This window comes from Scyliorhinus canicula, chromosome 8 (assembly GCF_902713615.1).
Source record: "Scyliorhinus canicula chromosome 8, sScyCan1.1, whole genome shotgun sequence".
NCBI lineage: Eukaryota > Metazoa > Chordata > Chondrichthyes > Carcharhiniformes > Scyliorhinidae > Scyliorhinus > Scyliorhinus canicula.
In genome coordinates, this window is record NC_052153.1 from 50,515,769 (window position 1) to 50,540,235 (window position 24,467).

Consider the following 24,467-nt stretch of genomic DNA (forward strand, 5'->3'; position numbering starts at 1 on the left):
TGTTTCAGAGTCACCTTTTTAATGTTAACAGACACACATGCAACAGTACACATGGTTCCTGAGTAAGGAAAGTTATAGGAGTGTTCACACAATCTTTTGAAAAACCTGTTTTCTGACTATAGACAGTTCATTCTCAAACTGGTGGAAAACATGTGTCCTACCCGTTGATGAGCAAAATTAATCCTTCTGTAGTCTCGTGAATGATGTGGAGTTCAAATTCTCATGAAGACAAACCGCTGCATTTCCATTTCCTTTGGATTCATTTTGCAAAAAAGGCACTGTCAGCTTCAAGACTGGAGAGCAAACAAAACTAGGAGTGACCGTCGACAGTCCAATCTGTCCAAACTCGGGGTTAGGTTTATGAAGTCTGGAAGGGCGTACATACATTCGCAGGGCTGCAATCTAGATGGTTACCCAATTGCATATCGTTCCTCCAATTTATAATGGTTTGGAAGAGAAATAGCAGCAACCATTTAACAAAGGTCCAAAGTAGATACATCATACCACTTCAACCTTGCAACCAAGATTGTGCGATTAGACGAATATGTTCGTCACTTAATTTATATTATATGTAGTGAAAGGAATGATTCTATATCTGTGTTAAAATGTTTACAGCACACTTGTTCCACATTTATAGCTTTCGATAACATTGAAACTCTTCAACTTTTTAAGCTCACTTCCAAGTATATCCCATCTTCTTGATCAAAGCAATGCCAAAATAAATTCACATATTTAACTTCTTAAAGCTTAACTGAGAGAAGGATTACGTACATGTGCACATGTGAGAACATTTGTTTCCAGTTACAGTTTGAGTTCACTTGGCATCGGCTGCCCTTTGAGTCCAGCCAGGATGTTGTTGGCTGTCAGCACACACATAGTGTTTCTGGTCGCATAAGTGGCACTTCCAATGTGAGGCAGTATAACTGAAATGAAAACACATCACTAAATTTCAAGTCTACACCAACAAACATTTGTGTGCTCCTGAACTTAAAGTCATCTTTGGAAATTTAGTTTTCCAAGTACAGAACACAACAAACATGGGCAAAAGTGTCACGTTCAGCATAAAACTAATTGAAGTGATAGTCCTGAGGTCTTCAAAAAACAGACCAAACCTTCCTTTAGTACCTTTCATGCATAACATCTGAAAATGGTTTATAGTCAATTAAGTAATTTTGACGGGTAGTCACTGTTGTAATGTAGGGAACACAGCAGCCAATTCACATATAACATGGTTCCTTATTCAGCAATGAGATAAATGACCAGATAATCAGTTTTAGACGTCGATTGAGGGGTAAATAATGGCCAGGACCCTTGGAGAACTCCCCTTCTCTTTGAATAGTGTGGTAGGATCTTTCTCATCAGGCTAAAACACAGCATCACCAAGTACTGAATTCGAGAGTCAGCCCAGATTATGTGCTCAATTATCAATTATGATAGGACCACTAGACCAGGAGGGATCAAGAAGATGATGATTCTTTTCTTTTATAGAAGAGCTTTATAAATTGGCCTCACCAGGGGAGGGCCACTTTTATTTCTTCCATCAAACACCACACCCACTTCCAGAGCTACTGAAATGTGTTCTACGTTAGGAGTAATTCCGGCTTCCCATTCAACTTACTTCTCTCCCCTTTTTTAAGGCCCAATTCTAAAGTTGTCACCAACAAGATATCTGTCTCAAAATTATGTTACACACAGAATTGGTGAAACAGAAGAATGTGGCAGGGTTCAAAAACGGATTTCAAGGATTCGCACCAGGAGAGGGACACAGCTTGTTTCAGAATCACAGGAGAAAAACTAATGTGGGATTTCAAATGGCAGGAAGATCCCAATGTTCCGACCAATATTGATTCTATATCTGTCTAAAACATTCCAAACAAAATAAAAAGGAACAACTGGAAATATTTAGGTCAATCAGACAACTTGTAGAAAGATTGGTAAATGTCACTAAGTGTCTGTCCTTGTGGAGTTTGCACATTCTCCCCATGATTGCGTGGGTTTCACCACCACAACCCAAAGATGTGAAGGGTAAGGGGATTGACCACGCTAAATTGCCTCTTAATTAGGAAAATGAATTGGGTACAATTTTTTTTTAAAATTAGTAATTGTCGAATGATAGGTACAAACTAGGAAGGTGAATAACTTGTTTTCTTATATAAATGCTGTGTTTTCTGTTCCTATTTGAAAACATAACTGATCTAATTCATATTCTACAAACACAACGTAGCACTTTTAAAAAAAAAACACTTTGTTTCATCTGTTCTTCCTCACATGCTCACTCTCCTTTTTTAAAAATTTAGAGTAGCCAATAATTTTTTTTTCCAATTAAGGGGCAATTTAGCATGGCCAATCCACCTAACCTGCACATCTTTGGGTTGTGGGGGGTGAAACCCACGCAGACATGGGGAGAATGTGCAAAATCCAAACGGACAGTGGCCTGGGGCTGGGATTCGAATCCGGGTCCTCAGCACCATAGTCCCAGTGCTAACCACTGTGCCACATGCCACCCCCCCAAGCTCGCTCTCCTAATTGGACTTGGCAGTCAAGCAACCTTCACAGTGAAACAAAATAGGTGATGTTACTACTTAATCATAATATCAAAATAAACAAAGTTTTTGTATTTTGTGTGAATACAGTGAATAACTGAATCATGACAGGTTTACACTGCAATCCTGAGAAACTATCCAAACTTCATTAACTTATTCCTGCAAAGTTTTGAACGCTGGCTGACTCCAATTTTCTGACCCTGCAGTTCAGCTCCCATTAACCCAACAGTTATAACGTACCACAGTTTTTTAGTGACAGCAGAGGATGGTCAGTGGGTAATGGCTCAGGAACTGTGACGTCTAACCCTGCTGCAGCAATCTGACCAGTAGTGAGAGCTCGATAAAGGTCATCCTGGTTCACCACAGCTCCTCTGCAGGATAGAAAGAAGACATCAAAAACAACAAATGTGTTTCAAGGAAACTTTATTGTGGCCATGCGGGAACATAGTTACTTTAACATAGGTTCATTAACAGCTACACAATCTCTAACGTACAAACATAAGGAATTGCTCGACCAAAAAATGGCCAATACCGATCTAGTACACTTTCTAGTCACATGATGCAACAATGATGGAGTTGCTGACCAATAGCTATCAATCTCTACTGACTAGTCTGGAATCGAGGAAAACATCAGTCTTGGAGCTTTGGGAATCAAAAGCCAGCCACCTGTTCCTTCCAGTCATGCTTCACTTATCACATGTTTAGTGTACCACGAAGGGAGTCCACACCAAGTTAGGAGGCCATTTGGCCCATTGAGTATGCACTGACCCACTTAAGCCCTCACTTCCACCCCATCCCCGTAACCCAATAAGCCCTCCTCACCTTTTTGGTCACCAAGGGCAATTTATCACGGCCCATCCACCTAACCTGTACATCTTTGGACTGTGGGAGGAAACCTGAGCACCCGGAGGAAACCCACACAGACATGGGGAGAATGTGCAGACTCTGCACAGTGACCCAGCGGGGAATCGAACCTGGGACCCTGGCGCTGTGAAGCCACTTGTGCTGCCCTGCCGACTTGATACGGAAGCTTAGCTACACATGGTTTATACCCTGGCCCCTTTAATGGGGGAGCTCATATTCAGCGAGGTTCACGGGGAGTTTAATCATTGCGACTTTGTAAGTCCTGTGCGGGCTACGATAATATGTCACGCTCCAAATTCTCAGCGTATCCCAAAATGTTGTTTCCTGAAAAAAATCTATCTAATTTGAATGTGAGTGAATCAACACCAACTGCTCCCACCTGTTCTCCCCAGGGAATATCTTCCATAATTGACCACTTTCTCACGGAAATATTTTTTCCACAAATTAGTTTTGAATAGTTCCCATGAAATTTAAATGTGCACATGCCTAATCCTCCTTTTTAAAAAAAAATTTATTCTCCTTTTTCACATTTTCTCCCACATTTACACCCGACAATAAACAATAATCAGTAACAAATATGTCAATCCCCATAACAATAACAACGATCCCATCCTCCCACCAAACCCCCAAACATTAGCCCGCAATGTTCAAACACATCCTCTACCCGGCTCTTCCTCGCCCTTGTGAGGTGTGCTCTGTATACCACCTTCAGCTGTATCAGCCCCAACCTCGCACACGAGGTGGAGGCATTCACCCTCCGGAGCACCTCACACCACAACCCCTCCTCCATACCCTCTCCCAACTCTTCCTCCCACTTTGCCTTGATCCCTTCCTGCGATGCCTTCTCCTCTTCCAAAATAGCCCTGTAAACCGCGGATACTGCCCCCTTCTCCAGTCCCCCTGTCAGCACCTCCTCCAGCAATGTGGAAGCCAGCTCTACTGGGAAGCTTTGTATCTACTTTCTGGCAAAGTCTCGAACCTGCATGTATATAAATATTTCCCCCTGCTCCAGCCCATACTTCGCTCCCAGCTCCTTCAATCCTGCAAATCGACCCCCAAGAAACAAATCTTTTAGTGTCCCAATAACTTTCTCCTCCCATCTCCAAAAATTTCCATCCCACTTCCCTGGCTCAAATCTATGGTTCCTCCGAATCGACATTTCCCTTGACCCTGCACCCAACCCGAAGTGCTGGTGAAACTGCATCCAAATTCTCAACGAGGCTATTACTACTGGACTCCCTGGAGTATTTCCCCGGCGCTGTTGGGAGCGGCGCTGTTGCTAGCGCCTTCAATGTTGACCCCCTACCCAAACTCTCCTCCATTTTGACCCACTGGGAATCAACCCCTCTGACCCAGCTCTGTGCCTTGTCCACATTCGCTGGCCAGTAATAATACGTCAGGTTCGGTAGACCCAAACCCCCCTGCTTGCCTTCCTCTCTGTAGTAGCACCTTTCTAATTCTGGACACCTTCCCTCCCCATGTGAACGAAGTAATCATCCCTTCAATCTCTCTAAAAAAATGTCTTTGGCAGGAAAATCGGCAGGTATTGGAAAATAAACAGAAATTGCGGCAACGCCTAATTCTCCTTCATTTAGCTTTTGAAAATAGATGAGGTTAAACAGGACCGAGTTATGTCACCTACCTGCTTGTATTAATAAATACCGCTGTCTTCTTCATTTTGGAAAACAGGCCACCATTACACATTCCCTTTGTTTGGGGACTGAAGGAGCACGATATGATGACAAAGTCAGATTCTTCAGCTAGTGTATTCAGGGACACTGCATGTGATAAAAATGTAACAGTTTGAGACTTACTAAGACCACGACGCAAAATGTTCACATCTGAAAACAAAGACAAGAGCAGCTGTGCTGACTGTGAATAGACTTTCAGCTCCACGTTTTGGGCCAAAAGAAGAGACAGGGAGGTCTCACAGAGAGGGACAAAGGACTGTCGCGTGGTCAGCAGAGAGGAGCAGCACCCTCTCTGTAAACTATCAAAGATGCAAGAAGGAAGATGGTCTCTGGTCTAAGAGACACATCCCATGGCATATTAAGAAATCTGGAGATTAAACTTGACAAGACCGGGAGAGAAATTCCTGGAGTGGATTTTACAGTTCTAGTCGGTTTGGAAACTCTTTCAAAACTGAGGGATGAGTCACTCAACTTTGCGACTCAGCAAAATGGGGCGAAGCAAATCTGTTGGAAACTAATTTTGATTGCTTGACTAATTCTTATGAAATATGTTATTTTGTGAACAGCGGGACATAAAGTATAATTGCCCTGGGATTGGTCATGTTCAAAGTTAAAGGAAGGATATATTTTCTGTAATTCAGTGTACTAGTTATCTATTACATAATTATTAGTCAATGTTGTTTTCAGTTTGTTTGTTACAGTAAAAGTCTTAAAACTTGAAATCTGGTTTGTGATCCTTTCAGTTGGTCACTGAGAATTCAAATCTCTTGTTTAAAGCTATCAACCTCTACGGGGATCGTCATACAGGTTCCTGTGGGAGGAGGACATTGAACTGTGTGTACGCAAATTATATCCAGTGACAGCTGATGGGTAACCATAATCACCTGGAACTTGCTTTTGGAGTTTGGGATGAGGTGGAGACTAGAATTTCAAATTGTCCAGAGGATGTCTTTCTTGGCTTCAGCAAGCATTGGCATTAACAAAATGAGGAAAAACTTCTGGTAATTTACTAATCGAACACATTTGTAGACAGCATAAAATCTTGTGCGGGTCAGGCACAACTATTGAAGTAACAGCAAGAGCCATATAGAATTGGGAAAATCTCAGACAAAGAACTAAAGGGAGATCCATGACAGATACAAAGTATGGAAGGAAACTAATTTAATGCCACAACCTTTCTCCAAATGGAACATAAAACTATAGCTGTGCTTGATGGGCATTATTTCTAAAAAGACAAGACCCTAATAAAGATTTCAGAGTTCCTTCTTACCATATTCACCCTTTATCTGGTCAGCAGCATCGGGCCTGGCCTGACGCCCAGCGTAAAAGAATTTTTTCACTCCAAATGGCTTCAGACGCTGTGCAATTGCAAGGCCTAAAAAAAAAGTTCTTGCATTTATATACTGACTTCCACTTCCTTAGCATGTTACAATCATTGGTTGCCACCTAGGAGAGTGTGTCAGATGTGGCTCAGTTGATAGTATCTTGCCTCCAAGTCAAAGAGTTGCGGGTTCAAGCTCCACTACATGACTTACATATATAAATTCAAAGCTCCAGTGCAGGACTGAGAGACTACTACTGGAGGGACTGTCCTTCAGTTGAGACATTAACCCTAAGCTCTGTCTGGTCTCTTAAATTGATGCAAAAGATCCTATTGCATACTTTGAAGAAGAGCAGGTGAGATATCCCTGATGTTTTCATTAAAGGTCATCTCGACGTGAAACATTAACTCGGGTTCTCTCCACAGATGCCACCTGACCTACTGAGTATTTCCAGCATTCTTTGTTTCTATTTCAGATCTCCAGCACCTGCAGTATTTTGCTTTTGTATTAGTTATCCCAAGTGTCCTGGTCAATATTTATCCCTCAATCAATTTCACAAAATCAAATTCTTGATTCATTATCATGTTCCTCTTTGTGGGAGCTCGCTGTGCGCAAATTGGCTGCCATGTTTCCTGTACCATAACAATGACTGTATTTCAAAAGTATTTCATTGGCTGTGAAGCCCTTTGGCTGTCCTGTGGTCATGAAAGGTGCCATATCAATGCACGTATTTCTTTCTTTGCTCCTTTGCTACAAATCAAATAGAAAGAGAGTTCATTATGCTCATCGCTGCTCCACTTGCTGATGAAAACAAACATATTACAGACAGAAAGCAAGTGCAAAGAGTTTGTTATTTATAAAATAACAGTTCGACTGGGAATATGATTCGTTCCCACCATCTAACTTGAACTAGCTGTTAACTACCATAAAATGGGCAATTCTACTATTTGTGCAAATTAAGGCACACTTACTTAACTATTAGTTATTTCTGTCTGAAATGTAGTTTGCATAGAGTGTGAAGCAATCATACCATCAATCCATTTAAGTACCTTCTAAACATACAAAAACATACCTTAATAACACAAATGATACTGCAAGCTACATTTACTGAACAGTTGCAAAATGCGTTCAAAATTAGCATTTAAAGAAAAATCTTTTATATATTCCACACACAGCATCATCAGTTGAATCAATGTTGTCTAAAAATGGTGCTTCAAATTTGTTTTTATGGACATACCTATTCTTCCCAGTCCCACAATTCCCACTGTGCTTCCTGCCAGCCCATAACCGCACATCCAAAGGGGCTTCCAGCTGGTCCATCCTCCACTGGAACAAACCAAACAAACGAGTCACCATCCCGCACTGCTTAGAAAGGTCACTGGTAAATAACAATCAGATCTTCAAATAGCCCCTTGTTACTTGAGTACGACACCTACTTTTTCACTTCCTCAGTTGCTTCTACCAGTCGACGAGATGTCGTCAGGAGCAAGGCCACGGTGAGTTCAGCAGTCGCATCAGTCAGAACATCTGGGGTATAGCCCACTCGAATTCCCCTTCGAACAGAGGAAAACATTTTAAAAAGTGTCACTGAAAGTGTGATAAATGCTTTGCACCTAGTAGTCAGATGGTGATGAGAGGACATAAATTTAAGGCAAGCAGAAAGAAATACAGAAAAGCAATGTGTTTACACAGAAAATAGTTTGAATGTAGGGTACTCCATGATATGATGTTGTTGAAGCAGAAACTAGAAATACTTTGAAGAGAATTAGATAGTTTAAAGGATATGGGGAGCAGTATGTAATGGAACCTACGAAGGAACAAACGGTCCTAGGTCTGGTCCTGTGTAATGAGACAGGAGTGATTAATGATCTCGTAGTTAGGGATCCTCTCGGAAGGAGCGATCATAATATGGTGGAATTTAAAATACAAAATGGAGGGTGAGACGGTAAAATCAAACACGAGTGTTTTGTGCTTAAACAAAGGAGATTACAATGGGATGAGAGAAGAGCTAGCTAAGGTAGACTGAGAGCAAAGACTTTATGGTGAAACAGTTGAGGAACAGTGGAGAACCTTCCAAGCGATTTTTCACAGTGCTCAGCAAAGGTTTATACCAAGAAAAAAGAAGGACGGTAGAAAGAGGGAAAATCGACCATGGATATCTATAGAAATACGGGAGAGTATCAAATTGAAGGAAAAAGAATACAAAGTGGCAAAGGTTAGTGGGAGACTAGAGGATTGGGAAATCTTTAGGGGCAACAGAAAACTACTCTAAAAGCTATAAAGAAAAGTAAGATAGAGTATGAGAGTAAACTTGCTCAAAATATAAAAACAGACAGTAAACGTTTCTACAAATATATAAAACAAAAAAGAGTGGCTAAGGTAAATATTGGTCCTTTAGAGGATGAGAAGGGAGATTTAATAATGGGAGATGAGGAAATGGCTGAGGAACTGAACAGGTTTTTTGGGTCGGTCTTCACAGTGGAAGACACATATAACATGCAAGTGACTGATGGAAATGAGGCTATGACAGCTGAGGACCTTGAGATGATTATCACTAAGGATGTAGTGATGGGCAAGCTAATGGGGCTAAAGGTAGACAAGTCTCCTGGCCCTGATGGAATGCATCCCAGAGTGCTAAAAGAGATGGCTAGGGAAATTGCAAATGCAGTAGTGATAATTTACCAAAATTCACTAGACTCTGGGGTGGTCCCGGCGGATTGGAAATTAACAAACGTGACACCACTGTTTAAAAAAGGAGACAGGCAGAAAGCGGGTAATTATAGGCCAGTTAGCTTAACTTCGGTAGTAGGGAGGATGCTGGAATCAATCATCAAGGAAGAAATAGCGAGACATCTGGATAGAAATTGTCCCATTGGGCAGACGCAGCATGGGTTCATAAAGGGCAGGTCGTGCCTAACTAATTTAGTGGAATTTTTTGAGGACATTACCAGAGCAGTAGATAACGGGGAGCCAATGGATGTGGTATATCTGGATTTCCAGAAAGCCTTTGACAAGGTGTCACACAAAAGGTTGCTGCATAAGATAAAGATGCATGGCATTAAGGGTAAAGTAGTAGCATGGATAGAGGATTGGTTAATTAATAGAAAGCAAAGAGTGGGGATTAATGGGTGTTTCTCTGGTTCGCAATCAGTAGCTAGCGGTGTTCCTCAGGGTTCAGTGTTGGGCCACAATTGTTCACAATATACATCGATGATTTGGAGTTGGGGACCAAGTGCAATGTGTCCAGGTTTCCAGACAACACTAAGATGAGTGGTAAAACAAAAAGTGCAGAGGATACCGGAATTCTGCAGAGGGATTTAGATAGGTTAAGTGAATGGGCTAGGGTCTGGCAGATGGAATACAATGTTGACAAATGTGAGGTTATCCATTTTGTAGGAATAATAGCAAACGGGATTATTATTTAAATGATAAAATATTAAAACATGCCGCTGTGCAGACAGATCAGGGTGTGCGAGTGCATGAGTCGCAAAAAGTTGGTTTACAGGTTCAACAGGTGATTAAGAAGGCAAATGGAATTTTGTCCTTCATTGCTGGAGGGATGGAGTTTAAGACTAGGGAGATTATGCTGCAATTGTATACGGTGTTAGTGAGGCCACACCTGGAGTATTGTGTTCAGTTTTGGTCTCCTTACCTGAGAAAGGACGTACTGGCGCTGGAGGGTGTGCAGAGGAGATTCACTAGGTTAATCCCAGACCTGAAGGGGTTGGATTACGAGGAGAGGTTGAGTAGACTGGGACTGTACTCTTTGGAATTTAGAAGGATGCAGAGGGATCTTATAGAAACATATAAAATTAAGAAGGGAATAGGTAGGATAGATGCGGGCAGGTTGTTTCCACTGGCGAGTGAAAGCAGAACTAGGGGGCATAGCCTCAAAATAAGGGGAAGTAGATTTAGGACTGAGTTTCGGAGGAACTTCTTCACCCAAAGGGTTGTGAATCTATGGAATTCCTTGCCCAGTGAAGCAGTTGATGCTCCTTCATTAAATGTTTTTAAGATAAAGATAGATAGTTTTTTGAAGAATGAAGGGATTAAGGGTTCTGCTGTTCGGGCCGGAAAGTGGAGCTGAGTCCAAAAAGATCAGCCATGATCTCATTGAATGGCGGAGCAGGCTCGAAGGGCCAGATGGCCTACTCCTGCTCCTAGTTCTTATGTTCTTAAGGAGGAGAATAGGATTAGACTAGATGGAATATTTAAGGATCGGGGCAGTGAGCAGGAGAGTGGGATATTATAAGACCATAAGACATGGCAGCAGAATTTGGCCACTCGGCCCATCGAGTCCGCTCCGCCATTCAATCATGGCTGATATTTTTCTCATCCCCATTCTCCTGCCTTTTCCCCATAACCCCTGATCCCCTTATTGATCAAAAACCTATCTATCTATGTTTTAAAGACCCTCAGTGATTTGGCCAGTGATTGAAGGATCTGGGGAATGAACTGAAGTTTGGGATTAGATTAGATCAAATACAGGGATCTGGTTGCGGAATGTAGAAGGGTCGCACGAGAGGTAGCTCCCACCAGGGTACTTGTTTTTTTTGGTCTCAGATCGCGAGGAAGTTCGGTGAACAAACTCGCCCCATCTAAATGTTTAGTGTGCCTGTCAAGGAAAGAATGTTGAAAATCTTAGAAAAGGCTCGTGGAAAGAAAGTTGCAAGTGGAAATCCTTTGACGGCTTTGGGGAGTCCACTCACCAGGAAGGAAATGGTGATACAACTCCGGCGGGTACAGCCGCTCCTCTTACAACAGATATACTGATGGGGTGCTGGTCTCAGAATTTGAGAAGCAGTTTGGCAAGCATTTCGAGAAACAAGGGCATGTGATGATGGAAACCCTCAAACAGACGATTGAGGTGGCGCTTGGTCCGATTCGAGAAAAGGTGGAGAAAACCTCGGAGGCTGTGAAGGAGCACAGAGATGTTGAAGGGAGTAGACGAAACTTTGTCTAGGGACAGCGATCAAATCGCCTCGTTAGAGGCTAAGATCTCATTGGTGGGGGAGAGAAACATGATGTCCTGTCTAGAGTTGGATAGAGCCCATAGAACATTCCGGCAGAAGCCCCTGACAAACGAGCCACCACGGGCAGCGGTTGCAAGATTCCACAGCTTCCAAGAGAAGGAGAGGGTCCTGAGGTGGACCAAAGATAATCGAGATTCAAAATCGCAAGGGAGCACCATCTAAGACATCGGAGTGGTCCTAGCAAAGAAACGGGCGGCCTTTAATAAGGCAAAGGCAATGTTACACCAGAGGTTCAATGAGCCTAGCTTGTTTGTTTAGTGGGGGGATGGAGTCGGAGAGGAGGGAGTATTGTTCTCTGGGAGGTGATCAGCAGATTCATTGGGGGAAAGGGGGAGTGAATGGAACAAGGGGATGGGATATTTCTCTGACAGAGACTAGGGTCTTTTGCTTGTCTCACCTTTTGGGAGAGGCTGGCAGCCATCTTGGGTGGGCCTTGGGCCTAGATATTTGGTGTGGGTACTGGATAATCCTCAATGGTGTAAATGGCTGACTCCGGGTTGAGAGGGGGGTTGGAGAGACCCCTGTTCAAGTTGGTCACATGGAATGTATGGGGTTTGGGGGGTCCAGTGAAGAGACCAAGAGTTTTCTTTCACTGAAGAATTTAAGGGCAGATGTGGGGCTTTTACAGGACATTCATCTGCGGTGCCAGACCAGACTCCGGAAGGGATGGGTAAGCCAGGTATTTAATTCGAGCTTCAACAGTAGGGCCCAGGGAGCTTTGGTTCTTTTTTTGGGATACAATTTGTGGGGAACGTGGGAGTATTTTCCGGTGGACCCCATGGGGAGTGGAGCCGGCCCGGGGGTGCTTCCCTTGTGCCTTGCAGGATCAAGCTTCAGGTATATGGGTGCGTGAGTGGCCTGGGACTGGGCCCAGCTCCAAAAATTGAACTACACTAGTCTGATGAGTAAGGTCAAGTCGGATCTGCAAAAGTGGGATAACCTTCCCCTGTCCTTGGTGGGCAGAGTCCAGTTTATCAAAATGAATATTTTGTCTCAGCTGTCTTCCTGTTTCTTTGCTAAATCCTTTTATGGGAGTGTTAACAAGTTGACAGCAGGTTTTATATGGACGGGTAAGATTCCAAGAATTCGTAGGATAGTTTTAGGGAGAGGCAGACAATCGGGGAAGGCCTTGCATTGCTTAATTTACTTTTTTATTATTTGACGGCTAATGTGGAAAAGGTTCTGGGTTGGTGTAGTGACCCAGTGGCCACTTGGGTGCAGATTGAGGTGAGGTCATGTGGGGAGTCTGGGTCGGGCGCACTGGTGACAGCTTCGCTCCCATTTATGCCAACAATATATTCTATGAGTCGGGTGGTCCTATCCACTTTGAAGATATGGAGACAATTCCGAGAACGTTTTAAGCTTGGGTCTCTGTCGAAGTTGGCTCCTATTTGTACAAACCACCTGTTCAAGCCAGTGAAGCCAGAAGCCTTGTTTAGGGAATGGGGAAAGAAAGGACTGGAGAAATTAGGAGACTTCTTTCTGGAAGGGCGATTTGCCAGCCTGGAGGAATTGATGGTGAAACATGGGCTGGTGGGGTTGAACTCGTTTAGATATCTCCGGGTTCAGAATTTTGTACGGAAGGCCTTCCCGACAGTCCCCGCGGCGCCGCCAATGTCTCTTATGGAAAGGATCCTTTTGCTGGCAGGATTGGCGGAGGGTAGCACATCTGGCATCTATGGGCGGATCCTGTCAGAGGGAGTGGGCGTGGTGGATGGGTGAATGTGAGATGGGAGGGGGAGCTCAGACCCATAGATGAAGAACAGGTGTGGAGAAGCCCTTTGCAGGGTGAACGCCACGTCCTCGTGTGCGAGGCTGGGCTTGATCCAGCTCAAAGTGGTGTTTGACCAAGGCAAAGATGAACGCTTTTTATCCTGAGGTGGATTATAAGTGTGAGTGCTGTTCTGGGGACCCAGCCAATCAAACATACATGTCTCAAACTTTGGGTCACTCCTTCTTTAGCACCATGTCGGCAATTCAAAATGTCGAATTGGAGCCCTGTCCTCTAGTTGCCATGTGTGGGGTGTCAGACTTGCCAGGGCTGCAGACAGGAGCGGAGATGGATGTTCTTGCCTTCGTCTCCTTGATTGCCCTGGGGGGGGGGGGGGGGGGGGGTTCTGTGGAGGTCTCCAATCCCACCCACGGCCTTGGTATGGTTTTTGTAATATTTGGTAAAATTGAAAAACTTTAATAAAAAATTAGATCAAATACTAAGAGATGGAGAGAGTTAGCAGGGGAGCGGGATTGGACTAGGTGAGATCCTGAAGAATATAGGGAGTGAGCAGGCAGAGACAAGTTGAGAAAGTATTCAGAGACAACCCGATTAGTTAGAGACAGAGAGAGAGACCTTAAGAGATAAGCCATGTGTGATGAAAAAGTCAAGATGGTGACCTTGGAATGGATGTGGAGGTAAGGAGGACAAAGTAGTCGGCTAAGGTGGAGGGAGATTCTCAGTGCAGAACAAGAGGACAGACAATGGAGAGTCGTATTCAGGTTTCAAAGACTCGAGCTTACACGGAGAGGATTATAAAAAAAGTCATGAAAACTGTGAGACAAAAATTTTGTTTTCGTTGATTCCGAATTACAAAAGGGTTTGTCGTCAGCTCCTCTGAAGCCTGAAACAATTGCAAAATGAATTTGATTCTGAAAGATCACTCACTATCTGCAGTTCACAGAATCTACTGTGGATTTCAGCATTTATCCTGCCAACAGTTTAGAGTATTGCTCTGTAAGTACTTGGGTAAGCATTTGTTGTCCCATTCCCAATTTCCCTTGGGAAGGTAGTGGTGAGCCGCCTTCTTGAACCGCTACAGTCCATCTGGTGCAGGTACACCCACTGTGCTGTATGGGAGGGTGTTCCAGGATTCTGACCCAACGATAGTGAAGGAACGGCTGATATATTTCCAAGTCAGGACAGTGAGTAAGCTGTGTCCACATCCCAAGAATAAACAACAAAATACCATGTTAAAATAGATCTTACCGTTTTTTAATTTCTTCCACAGAGAGATGGTCAAATCCAACGGATAGTGTGCTGATAACTTTCAAATTCGGCCCTGGAACACAACAAGAACAAACAAATTCCCATTACTTTAAACCAGCATGGAACGTCTTTGGCCCCATGAATTGGCCTGGCAAAAAACAGACTGAATCTAGTCGCTGGGGATAAGGAACTACAAAAGAATGAGTAAATGTTGCATCACTTGAAGCACTTTTATCTGCAAATCCTGAGAGTTAAAGCTGGTAACAATCCCCTTCAATGTAACCCCTCCATTTTAAATCCAGGTCTTTATTTTTTGCTTATGGAATCATTTACAGTGCAGAAGGAGGCCATTCGGCCCATTGAGTCTGCACCAGCTCTTGGAAAGAGCACCCTACTTAAGCCCACACCTCCACCCTATCCCCGTAAACCCAGCAACCCTACCAAACCTAAGGCACAATTTAGCATGGCCAATCCACCTAACCTGCACATCTTTGGACCTTGAAGGTGTTCGTTCACTGCCTTTTCATCCATGTGAAAGGACACCTATCGGTCAGCAGCAAGACACACTGTAGATGAACTGGAGACAGAAAAATGGCAAACCTCTTCCATTCAGGATTGCTCTGTTTGCAGCTAGCCAAAGGAGTTGCACCAACACGATGGAGGTCAGATCTCTGCTCAAGGTGCAGCCATCTTATCATTATGGATTCTCTATTCCGAGATCAAAGTTCACTTTGCTTCTAAATACGTTTCCTAAATATGGTATGGAAAGAAGAATGATCCTTCTGCACACTACCTCCAAACAGAAAGGAAGAGATGCACAGGAAGGATGTTCTCTTTCATCATCTCCCACCGTTACTGGCAGGTTGCAAATATTTGTGGTTGATTTTGTGGCTGCTGAGTTTGCACAATAAAACACTGCTCTCACTAGCCAGCTAGCTCCTCTACATAATAATGGCAGTTCTGTGACAAAACATCAACAGTATACCTGCTGCCTGTAAAACCTCATCATCGATCTTGTCCGTTAACATACAGTACAGGCCATGTGCTCCTGCAATTCCCTTCAGCAACTCTTCCTTAGGAACTGGCTCATCAGAGTCCCATTGCTGAATATTGCAACTGAAACACAACAACAGAACAAAAATCAATCCGTAATAACTGACATATACTCGCAGTTAGATGTAAGTCCCGCATTAAGCTACAAAATGTTGTACTGGACAAAATAGAACCACAGAAAAGTTTTGGCACAGAAAGAGGCTATCCAGTTTATCGTGTCTGTGTGGCCAAAAAGGAGAAAAAACAAACTAGCCGCTCATTTTAACCCTATTGTCCAACACCTGGTCCGTAGCCTTCCAGGTTGCAGCATTATAGATGCAGATCCAGGTACCTTTTAAATGAGTTAGCGTTTCAGCCTCTTAGGCAGTGAATTCCAGGTGCCCACCGCCCTCCAGGTGAAAAGGTTTTTCCTCATGTCTCCTCTTTTCCTTCCATGAATCACCTTAAATCTATGCCCCCTCGTACCTAACCCCCTCATAGAGTCATAGAATTTACAGTGCAGAAGGAGACCATTCGGCCCATCGAGTCTGCATCGGCCCTTGGAAAGAGCACCCTACCTAATCCCACACCTCCACCCTATCCCAGTAACCCCACCTAATATATTTTGAAAATAAGGGCAATTTATCATGGGCAATCCACCTAACCTGCACATCTTTTGACTGTGGGAGGAAACCGGAGCACCCGGAGGAAACCCACGCACACACGGGGAGGATTTGCAGACTCCGCACAGACAGTGACCCAAGCCAGGAATCGAACCTGGGACCCTGGAGTTGTGAAGCAACAGTGCTATCCACTGTGGTACCGTGTCCCCCTCAGCTAGGGGAAAACAGACCTTTCCTGTCCACCCTGTCTAGGCACCTCATAATTTCGTACATCTCAATTAGGTCATCCCTTAGCCTCCTCTGTTCTAAGGAAAACAACCACAACCTAGCCAATCTTTCCTCTTAGCTGCAATTTTCAAGTCCTGGCAACATTCTTGTGAATTTCCTCTGTACTATCCAGAATATGGGCGGCAATGTAGCACAGTGGTGAGCACTGTTGCTTCACAGCGCCATGGTCCCAGGTTAGATTCCCGGCTTGAGTCACTGTGCGGAGTCTGCATGTTCTCCCCGTGTCTGCGTGGGTTTCCTCCGGGTGCTCCTTTTTCCCCCCACAAGTCCCGAAAGACGTGCTGTTAGGTAATTTGGACATTCTGAATTCTCCCTCTGTGTACCCGAACAGGCGCCGGAATGTGGCGACTAGGGGGTTTTCCCAGCAACTTCATTGCCGTGCTAATGTAAGCCTACTTGTGACAATAAAGATGATATTATTATTATAAACAATTACGTCCTTCCTGTAATGTGACCAGAACTGTACACAAATTTCTATTTGTGGCCTCACCAGCATTTTATAAAGTTCCAGCAATACATCTCTGTTTCTGTATTCAGTACCTCACTGTTATACCCCCATGGAGGTCACGTGATAAGGACCATCGTGTAGGCCTCAGGAGGCCTCGCAACTACCTGCCGAAATACCGCAGATCAGGAAATCAGAACCCTTCAGTGCAGGTACTGATGACGTTGGGGGGGGGGGGGGGGGGGGGGGGGGGGGGGGGGGGGGCAATATATTGAGCGAATGCAGTATTTCTTTGCACAAAAGCGATCATGGGGGATGGGAGGCAAATGATGATACTGCCAACGGCTTGTGGGGGACTCACCTATAGACTTATAAAAAGCTTAACCCATCCAGATGCACCAGACACTTGACCAATCGGCAAATCTACCCTTGGTGGTGGTGCGTACAGGCGGACCAGGTTTGCTGGGACGGGACTGGCTATGCCACCTATGGTTGGATTGGCAGAGGATTTGCAGCATGCACCCGCATGGCCCTGAAGCAGTTTTGGCAAGGTTTCCAACTGTCTTCCAGGAAGGCTTGGGCACCATAAGAAGGGCCGTGGTCCGCATTAGCATCGGCCTTTTGGTTCAGCCACGTTATTTCCACGCTAGGCCGGTCCCATACGCTTTGTGGCCAAAAGTAGATGCCGAGTTAGACCGACTGGAAAGCCTGAACATCATAGGTCCCATCCAATTCTCCGACTGGGTGGCGCCATTTGTACCCGTATTGAAGCCTGATGGCTCCGTATGCCTGTGTAGGGATTACAAGATCACTGTTAACCACGTCTCCTGACTGGACCATTATCCGGTCCCTCAAATAGAAGACTTGTATGCAAAGCTCAGTGGCGGCCACACATTCACCAACTTAGACATGAGCCATTCATACCTCCAGCTATACCTGGCCCCCAAATCTAGGCGCTCTGTGACCATAAACATGCACCCGGGGCTATATGAATATACCCGGTTGTCCTTTGGGGTTTCCTCGGCGTGTGCCATTTTTCACAGGGTAATGGAAAATATCCTGCAGGGGTTGCCTCGTGTTGCGAAATCTGGATGATGTCTTAATTAAAGGCTCATCTGACCAGGAGCACTTACACAACCTGGTCGAGGTACTCCCGTATTTCAAGGAAGTGGGCGCTGCCTCAGGCAGGAAAAAATGTGTTTTCAACGTGGCTGAAGTCACATATCTGGAGTATCGCCTGGACCGTCATGAGGTGCATCTTGTGGAAGAGAAAGTATGGGCGATCCAACAGGCTCCTATACCAAGCAGACCGACAGAACGTCACTCATTTTTAGGCCTTGTGAACCATTACAGGAAGTTCCCTGGTCATGCCCTTAGCACCTCTCCACCGTCTGCTCCAAAGGGTCAACTGTGTGAATGGGCCCAAGCACAGCAAGCGGCTTCACCGGGGTGAAACAGCAGCTATCATCCTCAAAACCGCTGACCCATTTCGACCCTTCAAAACCAGCCTTGCTGACGTGCGATGCCTCCCCAACGGGATTGGAGCCGTCCTTGCTCACCAGATGGAGGACAGGTCAGAGCGTCCCATCGCCTTCACCTCAAGGACATTGACCGACGCAGAACAAAATTGCACAGATTGAGAAGGAAGGTTTGGCTCTTGTGTTTGGAGTGAAGAGGTTTCATCAGTGTGTCTACAAACAAATATACTCACCATATTTACGGACTACAAGCTTCTACTCAGATTATTTAAGGAGGATCGGGTGATTCCCCCGTCACATTTGCTCGGATCCAGCGTCGGGTACTGCTGTCAGCCGCATGCGAGTATATGCTGGAACACCGTTCCAGGACCAAGATTCTCGACGCAGATGCGTTGAGCCACCTCCCCCTCACCACCAGGCCGGCAATGTCCGCCTCAGCCGACAAGGTCATCGCTGCCCTCCATTTTATGGACGCCATGCCGGTCACGTCATCCCGCATCTGGGTATGGACCCAGATGTACCCGCAACTGTCACGCATCCGTCACATCATACAATATGGGGCTGAGCACCGTGCCTTGCCGGAACATCTAAAGGCACATACTTCCAAGATGCAGGAGCTGAGCATTGAGGATAGTGTTATCCTTTGGGGTACCACATGGTGGTTCCTGAATGAGGACGCGGTCCGCTTCGACAAGACCTCCATAACGGACACCCAGGGATGTCCAAAATGAAGACGTTGGCCCGTAGCTACATTTGGTGGCCCGGAATTGATGCTGACATTCGAAACGATTGGCCCAGCACAGGAGCTCCAGAAGATGCCTCCTGTGGCACCACATCACCCGTGGGAATGGCTGAGTCAGCCGTGCTCTCACCTGCATTTCTCCTTTGTGGGGCTTTTTCAGGGGGTGATGTCCCTCAACATCGTGGACGCACACTTAAATTGGATGTAGGTCCAGAGAATGCAAGTAACTATGGCTCGAACCACCATCGAGCAGCTTCGGCAAACCTTCGGTACACACGGCATACCCGAGGTGTTGGTATCAATTATCGGGACAGCATTCACAAGTGCGGAATTTGGAACGTTCATGTCCGCGAACGCAATCTGCCACGTGCGTACTGCCCCGTACCACCTGGCTTTGAATGGGTTGGCCGAAAGGGCAGTACAAACGATCAAGCTCGGGATGACAAAACAGACGTCCATCTCCTGGGAGACCCGATTGGCTCGGTTCCTGTTTTGTTACCCCACAACTCCGTATGCCACAACGGGATGGCACAAGCAGAGTTGCTGATGGATCGCAGCCTCTGCACCCGCTTAAGTCTCGTCATCCGGGATATCGGCAGGAAGGTTCACCATACTCTGGACAGGGCCAAGGCGGACGCAGGCCAACGCACACCCTTGCGCACGTTCGCCCCTGGAGATTCAGTGTACATCAGCAATTTCGGTGCCATATCGCTGATACCCAAAAAAAGACAGCACGGTAGCATTGTGGATAGCACAATTGCTTCACAGCTCCAGGGTCCCAGGTTTGATTCCGGCCTTGGATCACTGTCTGCGCGGAGTCTGCACATCCTCCCCGTGTCTGCGTGGGTTTCCTCCGGGTGCTCGTGTTTCCTCCCACAGTCCAAAGATGTGCAGGTTAGGTGGATTGGCCATGATAAATTGCCCTTAAGTGTCCAAAATTGCCCTTAATGTTGGGTGGGGTTACTGGTTTATGGGGATAGGGTAGAGGTGTTGACCTTGGGTAGGGTGCTCTTTCCAAGAGCCGTTGCAGACTCGATGGGCCGAATGGCCTCCTTCTGCACTGTAAATTCTATGATATTCTATGACAAAGACCTGATGGAATGTGGATCATACAGACCCATTTCGCTGCTCAACGTGGATGCAAAAATACTCGCAACGGTCCTGGCCAGGAGACTGGAGAACTGCGTACCAGAAGTGGTCGCAAAAGGCCAGACAGGCTTTGTCAAGGGTAGATAGCTAACTGTGAACTTTAGATAGCTGCTGAATTTAATACCAACCACACCCGGTGAGAGAACACCAGAGGTGATCGTCTCCCTGGATGCAGAAAAGGCCTTTGACAGAATCGAATGGAAGGACCTCATTGAGGTACTGGAGCAGTTTGGGCCAGGGACAGGGTTCACCTCATGGGTGAAACCCTGTACAACGCCCCCAAGGCGAGCATTCAAACCAACACCACCAGCTCTGAATACTTCCAGTTGCACAGGCACTAGACAGGGATGCGTGCTGTGCCCAGTCCTGTTCGCCCTGGCAACTGAACCTCTGACGATCGCCCTGCGAGATGCGAGAGGTTGGAGGGGAATCTGAAGAGGAGGCACAGAGCAGAGTCTCACTCTGCGGATGATCTGCTCCTCTCCATCTCGGACCCGAAAAACAGAATGAACAACGTTATGAAGCTTCTAGAAGAGTTTGGGGCCTTCTCGGGCTACAAACCCAACCTGGGCAAAAGTGAGGTTTTCCCGGGGAACCCAAGCAGGGGAGGAGCAGAGCTGGAAGGTCTCCCATTTAAACTAGCCCGGAACAAATTCCACAACCTGGGGATCCAGATAGTCCACGATTGGACACGGATCCACAAGTAGAATCTGACCTGCCTGGCGGAGGAGGTAACAGGAGCTGCAGAGATGGGATGAACTCCCGCTTTCCCCTGCGGGGACGGTGCAGACAATCAAGATAGGCCTACTGCCCAGGTTCCTCTCCCTGTTCAGATCCATATCATCCAACACTGAAAAGGAGAAGAAGCTTGGGAGGCCTGGCCCTCCCGATCCTGCTATACTATGACTGGGCAGCTACAGCCGAAAGAGTGAGGGGATGGATAAAGGAACCAAACACGGAATGGGTGAGGATGGAGGAATCCTCCTGTATGGGAACGGCCCACCAAGCCTTCACCATGACTGCACGCCCATCCCCACCGGCAAAACACTCAACCAGCCCAGTGGTAGTAGCACCACTAAGAAGCTGGAGCCAGATGAGACAGCACTTCAGTTTAACCAAGGTGTCCACCATGGCCCCTATCTGCGCAAACCACAGGCTTCCACCAGCCATGCTAGGTGCTGACAGGACGGGGGCGTGGTGCACACTAGCGGTTAGGGACTTCTACACAGGGAACAGACTTGCAACCTTAGAAGTGCTGACGGAGAGGCTGGAATAATCGAACGGATAGGTGCTCCGAAACGTACAAGTCAAAAACTATCTCCGCAAGGAGACAACGAGGTATCCTAGGACTCCGAGAGAAACAATGCTGGAGGAGTGACTGGACATGGACAGTCTGGGAAAGGGGAACTGCGGGTACATATATGGATGGCTTTTAGAAAGGACACGCTCCGCACTGGACAGAACAAGGGATAAATAGGAGGAAGAGTTAAGGATGGAAGTAGGGTGGGGGCTCTGGAGCAAAGCACTGAGCAGGGTCAACTCCACCTCCTCCTGCACAGGCCAATCCTCATGCAGCCAAAAGTGGTGCACAGAGCACACCTCACAAGAACCCAAATGAGCACGTTCTTCCCGGAGGTGGAGGACAAATGTGAATGGTGCCAGGGAGGACCGATTAACCACGCCCATTTGTTCGGGGCATGCCCGAGATTTGTCGGGTTTTGGACAGCCTTCTTCGAGGTGATGTCCAAGGTTGTGGGGGTGAGGGTGCAGCCGTACCGGAGAGTGGCAATCTTCGGTGTATCGGACCAGCCAGAACTTCATATGGGGAAGAGGGCTGATGCCCTTGCATTTGGTTCCCTAATCACCCGCTGGGGAATCCTGCTCGGCTGCCGATCAGCAGCACCACCCACAGCTGCAGTCTGGATGGCAGACCTGTCTGAATTTCTCCATGTGGAGAAGATCAAGTATACCATCCGAGGGCCAGAAGAGGACTTCCACAAAGCTTGGGGGTCGTTCATCAGCCTGTTCCAGGACCTGTTCAAGGCCAACAACGGATAGAACGGAAGGAGGGGGGGGGAACACATGGAAACCACCAAGGCCACAGAAGGCAGACAAGAATGGGGGGGGTGGGGGCAACAGGTTGGGGAGACCCAAGGAAACGCCAAAGGGAAAATGCAAACTTAATAAAAATATTTATTTAAAAAAATAAATTTTGGCGACAGAGCCGCATGGATCCCAAGCCTTGTATTGTCCTGAACCGGGCCGGTCTCCTACCAAATGCACACACAGGGTCGCGAGATAATCGGCATGTGGATCTCCTCCACAGCTGTATGCCAGACGAGGGGTCCGGTGCACCAGTCTATGGACATGGACGTTACTTTGGATTTGGAGGGGGGGGGGTGTTTTAACCCCCAAGGAGGTCATGGATAAGGACCATCTGATTTCCCATGACCTCCACAGAATACAAACTTCCCCGTAATGGGACGGGGCTTCCCCTTAACAAGGAGAGCCCTCACTTGTATCAAAACCCCATCTTGGGTGCAGGTCAGGGAAGGAGAGTTGTTGTATTGCTAATAAACCATTATCCAGTATTTTCTACCTGCTGTTTATGCGTGCCACTTCATGCAATTCAACTCACCCAATAAAGGAAACCATTCTATATGCTTTCTTGACCACCTTGTCCATCTGTCCTGCCACCTTCAAGGATCTATGGACATCCAGCCCAAGGTCTCTCACTTTCTTAATCCCTCTCAATATCTTCCCCATTTATTGAGTATTCTTTGCTTTGTTCGAATATTGTGTTACATCATTAACACGAAGAGAGAGATAAGGAATCAGCAAGATGCAAGCATCACATAAAGAAAATGAAATACTATCTGTGGTTTGACACGGTGAAGATCAACTCAAGACAGTTCCATTTGCTTCTTACAGAGTCATGGAGAATCTATGGTGTGAGCTGTGGAATAGCATCTACAGCTCACAAGTACACAAAACTGATACTTACAACTCAAATTAATGGAGCAATCATCAATGCTCCAATTGGGACAGAGATGGAAACATCTTGTAACATTCTCGTTTTACTATTGGAATGGGGAAGGTTAAAATTGCCAAAATACTTCCTCGGCATTGAAACTAATTGCAGAAATTTAAGATTATCAGCAAAAAGACAAAGGCAGTGGTTACAAGAATGATTTAGTGAAGCAAACAGTTGTTAGGATGTGAAATACTCCACTGAAAACAGTGCTGAAAATAAAATCCATAAGGGCTTTAAAAGGGGAATTTCTTTATAACTAGAAGGGCCGACAACTTATTTATTGAATCACCACAGGCCTGATGGGCTCCCTCTCCACAGCTACAGTTCAATCAGATTAGTTAAGCAATCAGAACAATCAAACTTTGGTGCAAACTTGATTAGGAATTAAACTTGTAGTTTGCTGAATGTTCATTAATTCAGTGTTTTGAGGATGAACAGTGTTTCATTCAAAAGGACTCCGCTTAAAGCCAATATAAGCAGTATATTTAGATCCTCCTTGAGCGAAGATCACTGTGATATCTCATTAACTCTCGCTGGGGCTGGGAGTGAAGCAAAAAGCTCCATGGACATATTTGACAAATCTGTGGGGTCAAAGAGATTTTAATGTCGATGACCTTGGATAATAATTTACCATCACTCATTTCTCCTCAGAGTATTTCCAGAATGTTTTGTTTTGAGTGCAGGATTTACTCTAATTTCTGTCTTATTGCAGTGAATCATTTGCACAGTCAGCCCACACTGTTGCTGCTGCTTTGCCCCGGGACAGGCTCTGAGTGAACTCTGGGCCTGTGCGGACCCGACCGGCCTTCCCGCCACACAACCCACCCCGCTAACTGCACCCACAGGCGCCCCCTCACTCACATCCCGGACTCGGACAGCACCCGCAGCCCCTCATTCGGGATCCGGCGGGTCACGAACACTTTCATCAGCTGCTGAGCGGCCTTCATCCCCGGAGCAGACCCTGCGGTGGGAGCAGAGCCCGCGCCCGACAATGCTGCCTCCTGCCGGGAGAGAGAGAGAGAGTTCCTGCAGGGAATGGGGTAGAGGGTGGAATGGGGTGGGGGAGGAGGGTGGAATGGGGTGGGGGTGGGGAGGAGGGTGGAATGGGGTGGGGGGTGGGGAGGAGGGTGGAATGGGGTGGGGGTGGGGAGGAGGGTGGAATGGGGTGGGGGTGGGGAGGAGGGTGGAATGGGGTGGGGGTGGGGGGGGGGGAGGAGGGTGGAATGGGGTGGGGGGTGGGGAG

General features: G+C 46.2%; 1 protein-coding gene across 1 annotated transcript; it reads right to left on the bottom strand.

Annotated features, from left to right (window-relative positions):
* Window positions 1-24,277, bottom strand: LOC119970242 (glyoxylate reductase/hydroxypyruvate reductase-like). The gene is made up of 9 exons (XM_038804540.1): window positions 24,086-24,277; window positions 15,419-15,549; window positions 14,434-14,506; window positions 7,857-7,973; window positions 7,658-7,746; window positions 6,369-6,473; window positions 5,050-5,185; window positions 2,784-2,914; window positions 1-923 (listed from the first exon to the last, which is right to left on the bottom strand). The coding sequence occupies exons 1-9, from the start codon at window positions 24,169-24,171 to the stop codon at window positions 802-804; spliced, it is 990 nt and encodes a 329-aa protein (XP_038660468.1). The 5' UTR covers window positions 24,172-24,277; the 3' UTR covers window positions 1-801.
* Window positions 24,278-24,467: the final 190 nt, after the last annotated feature.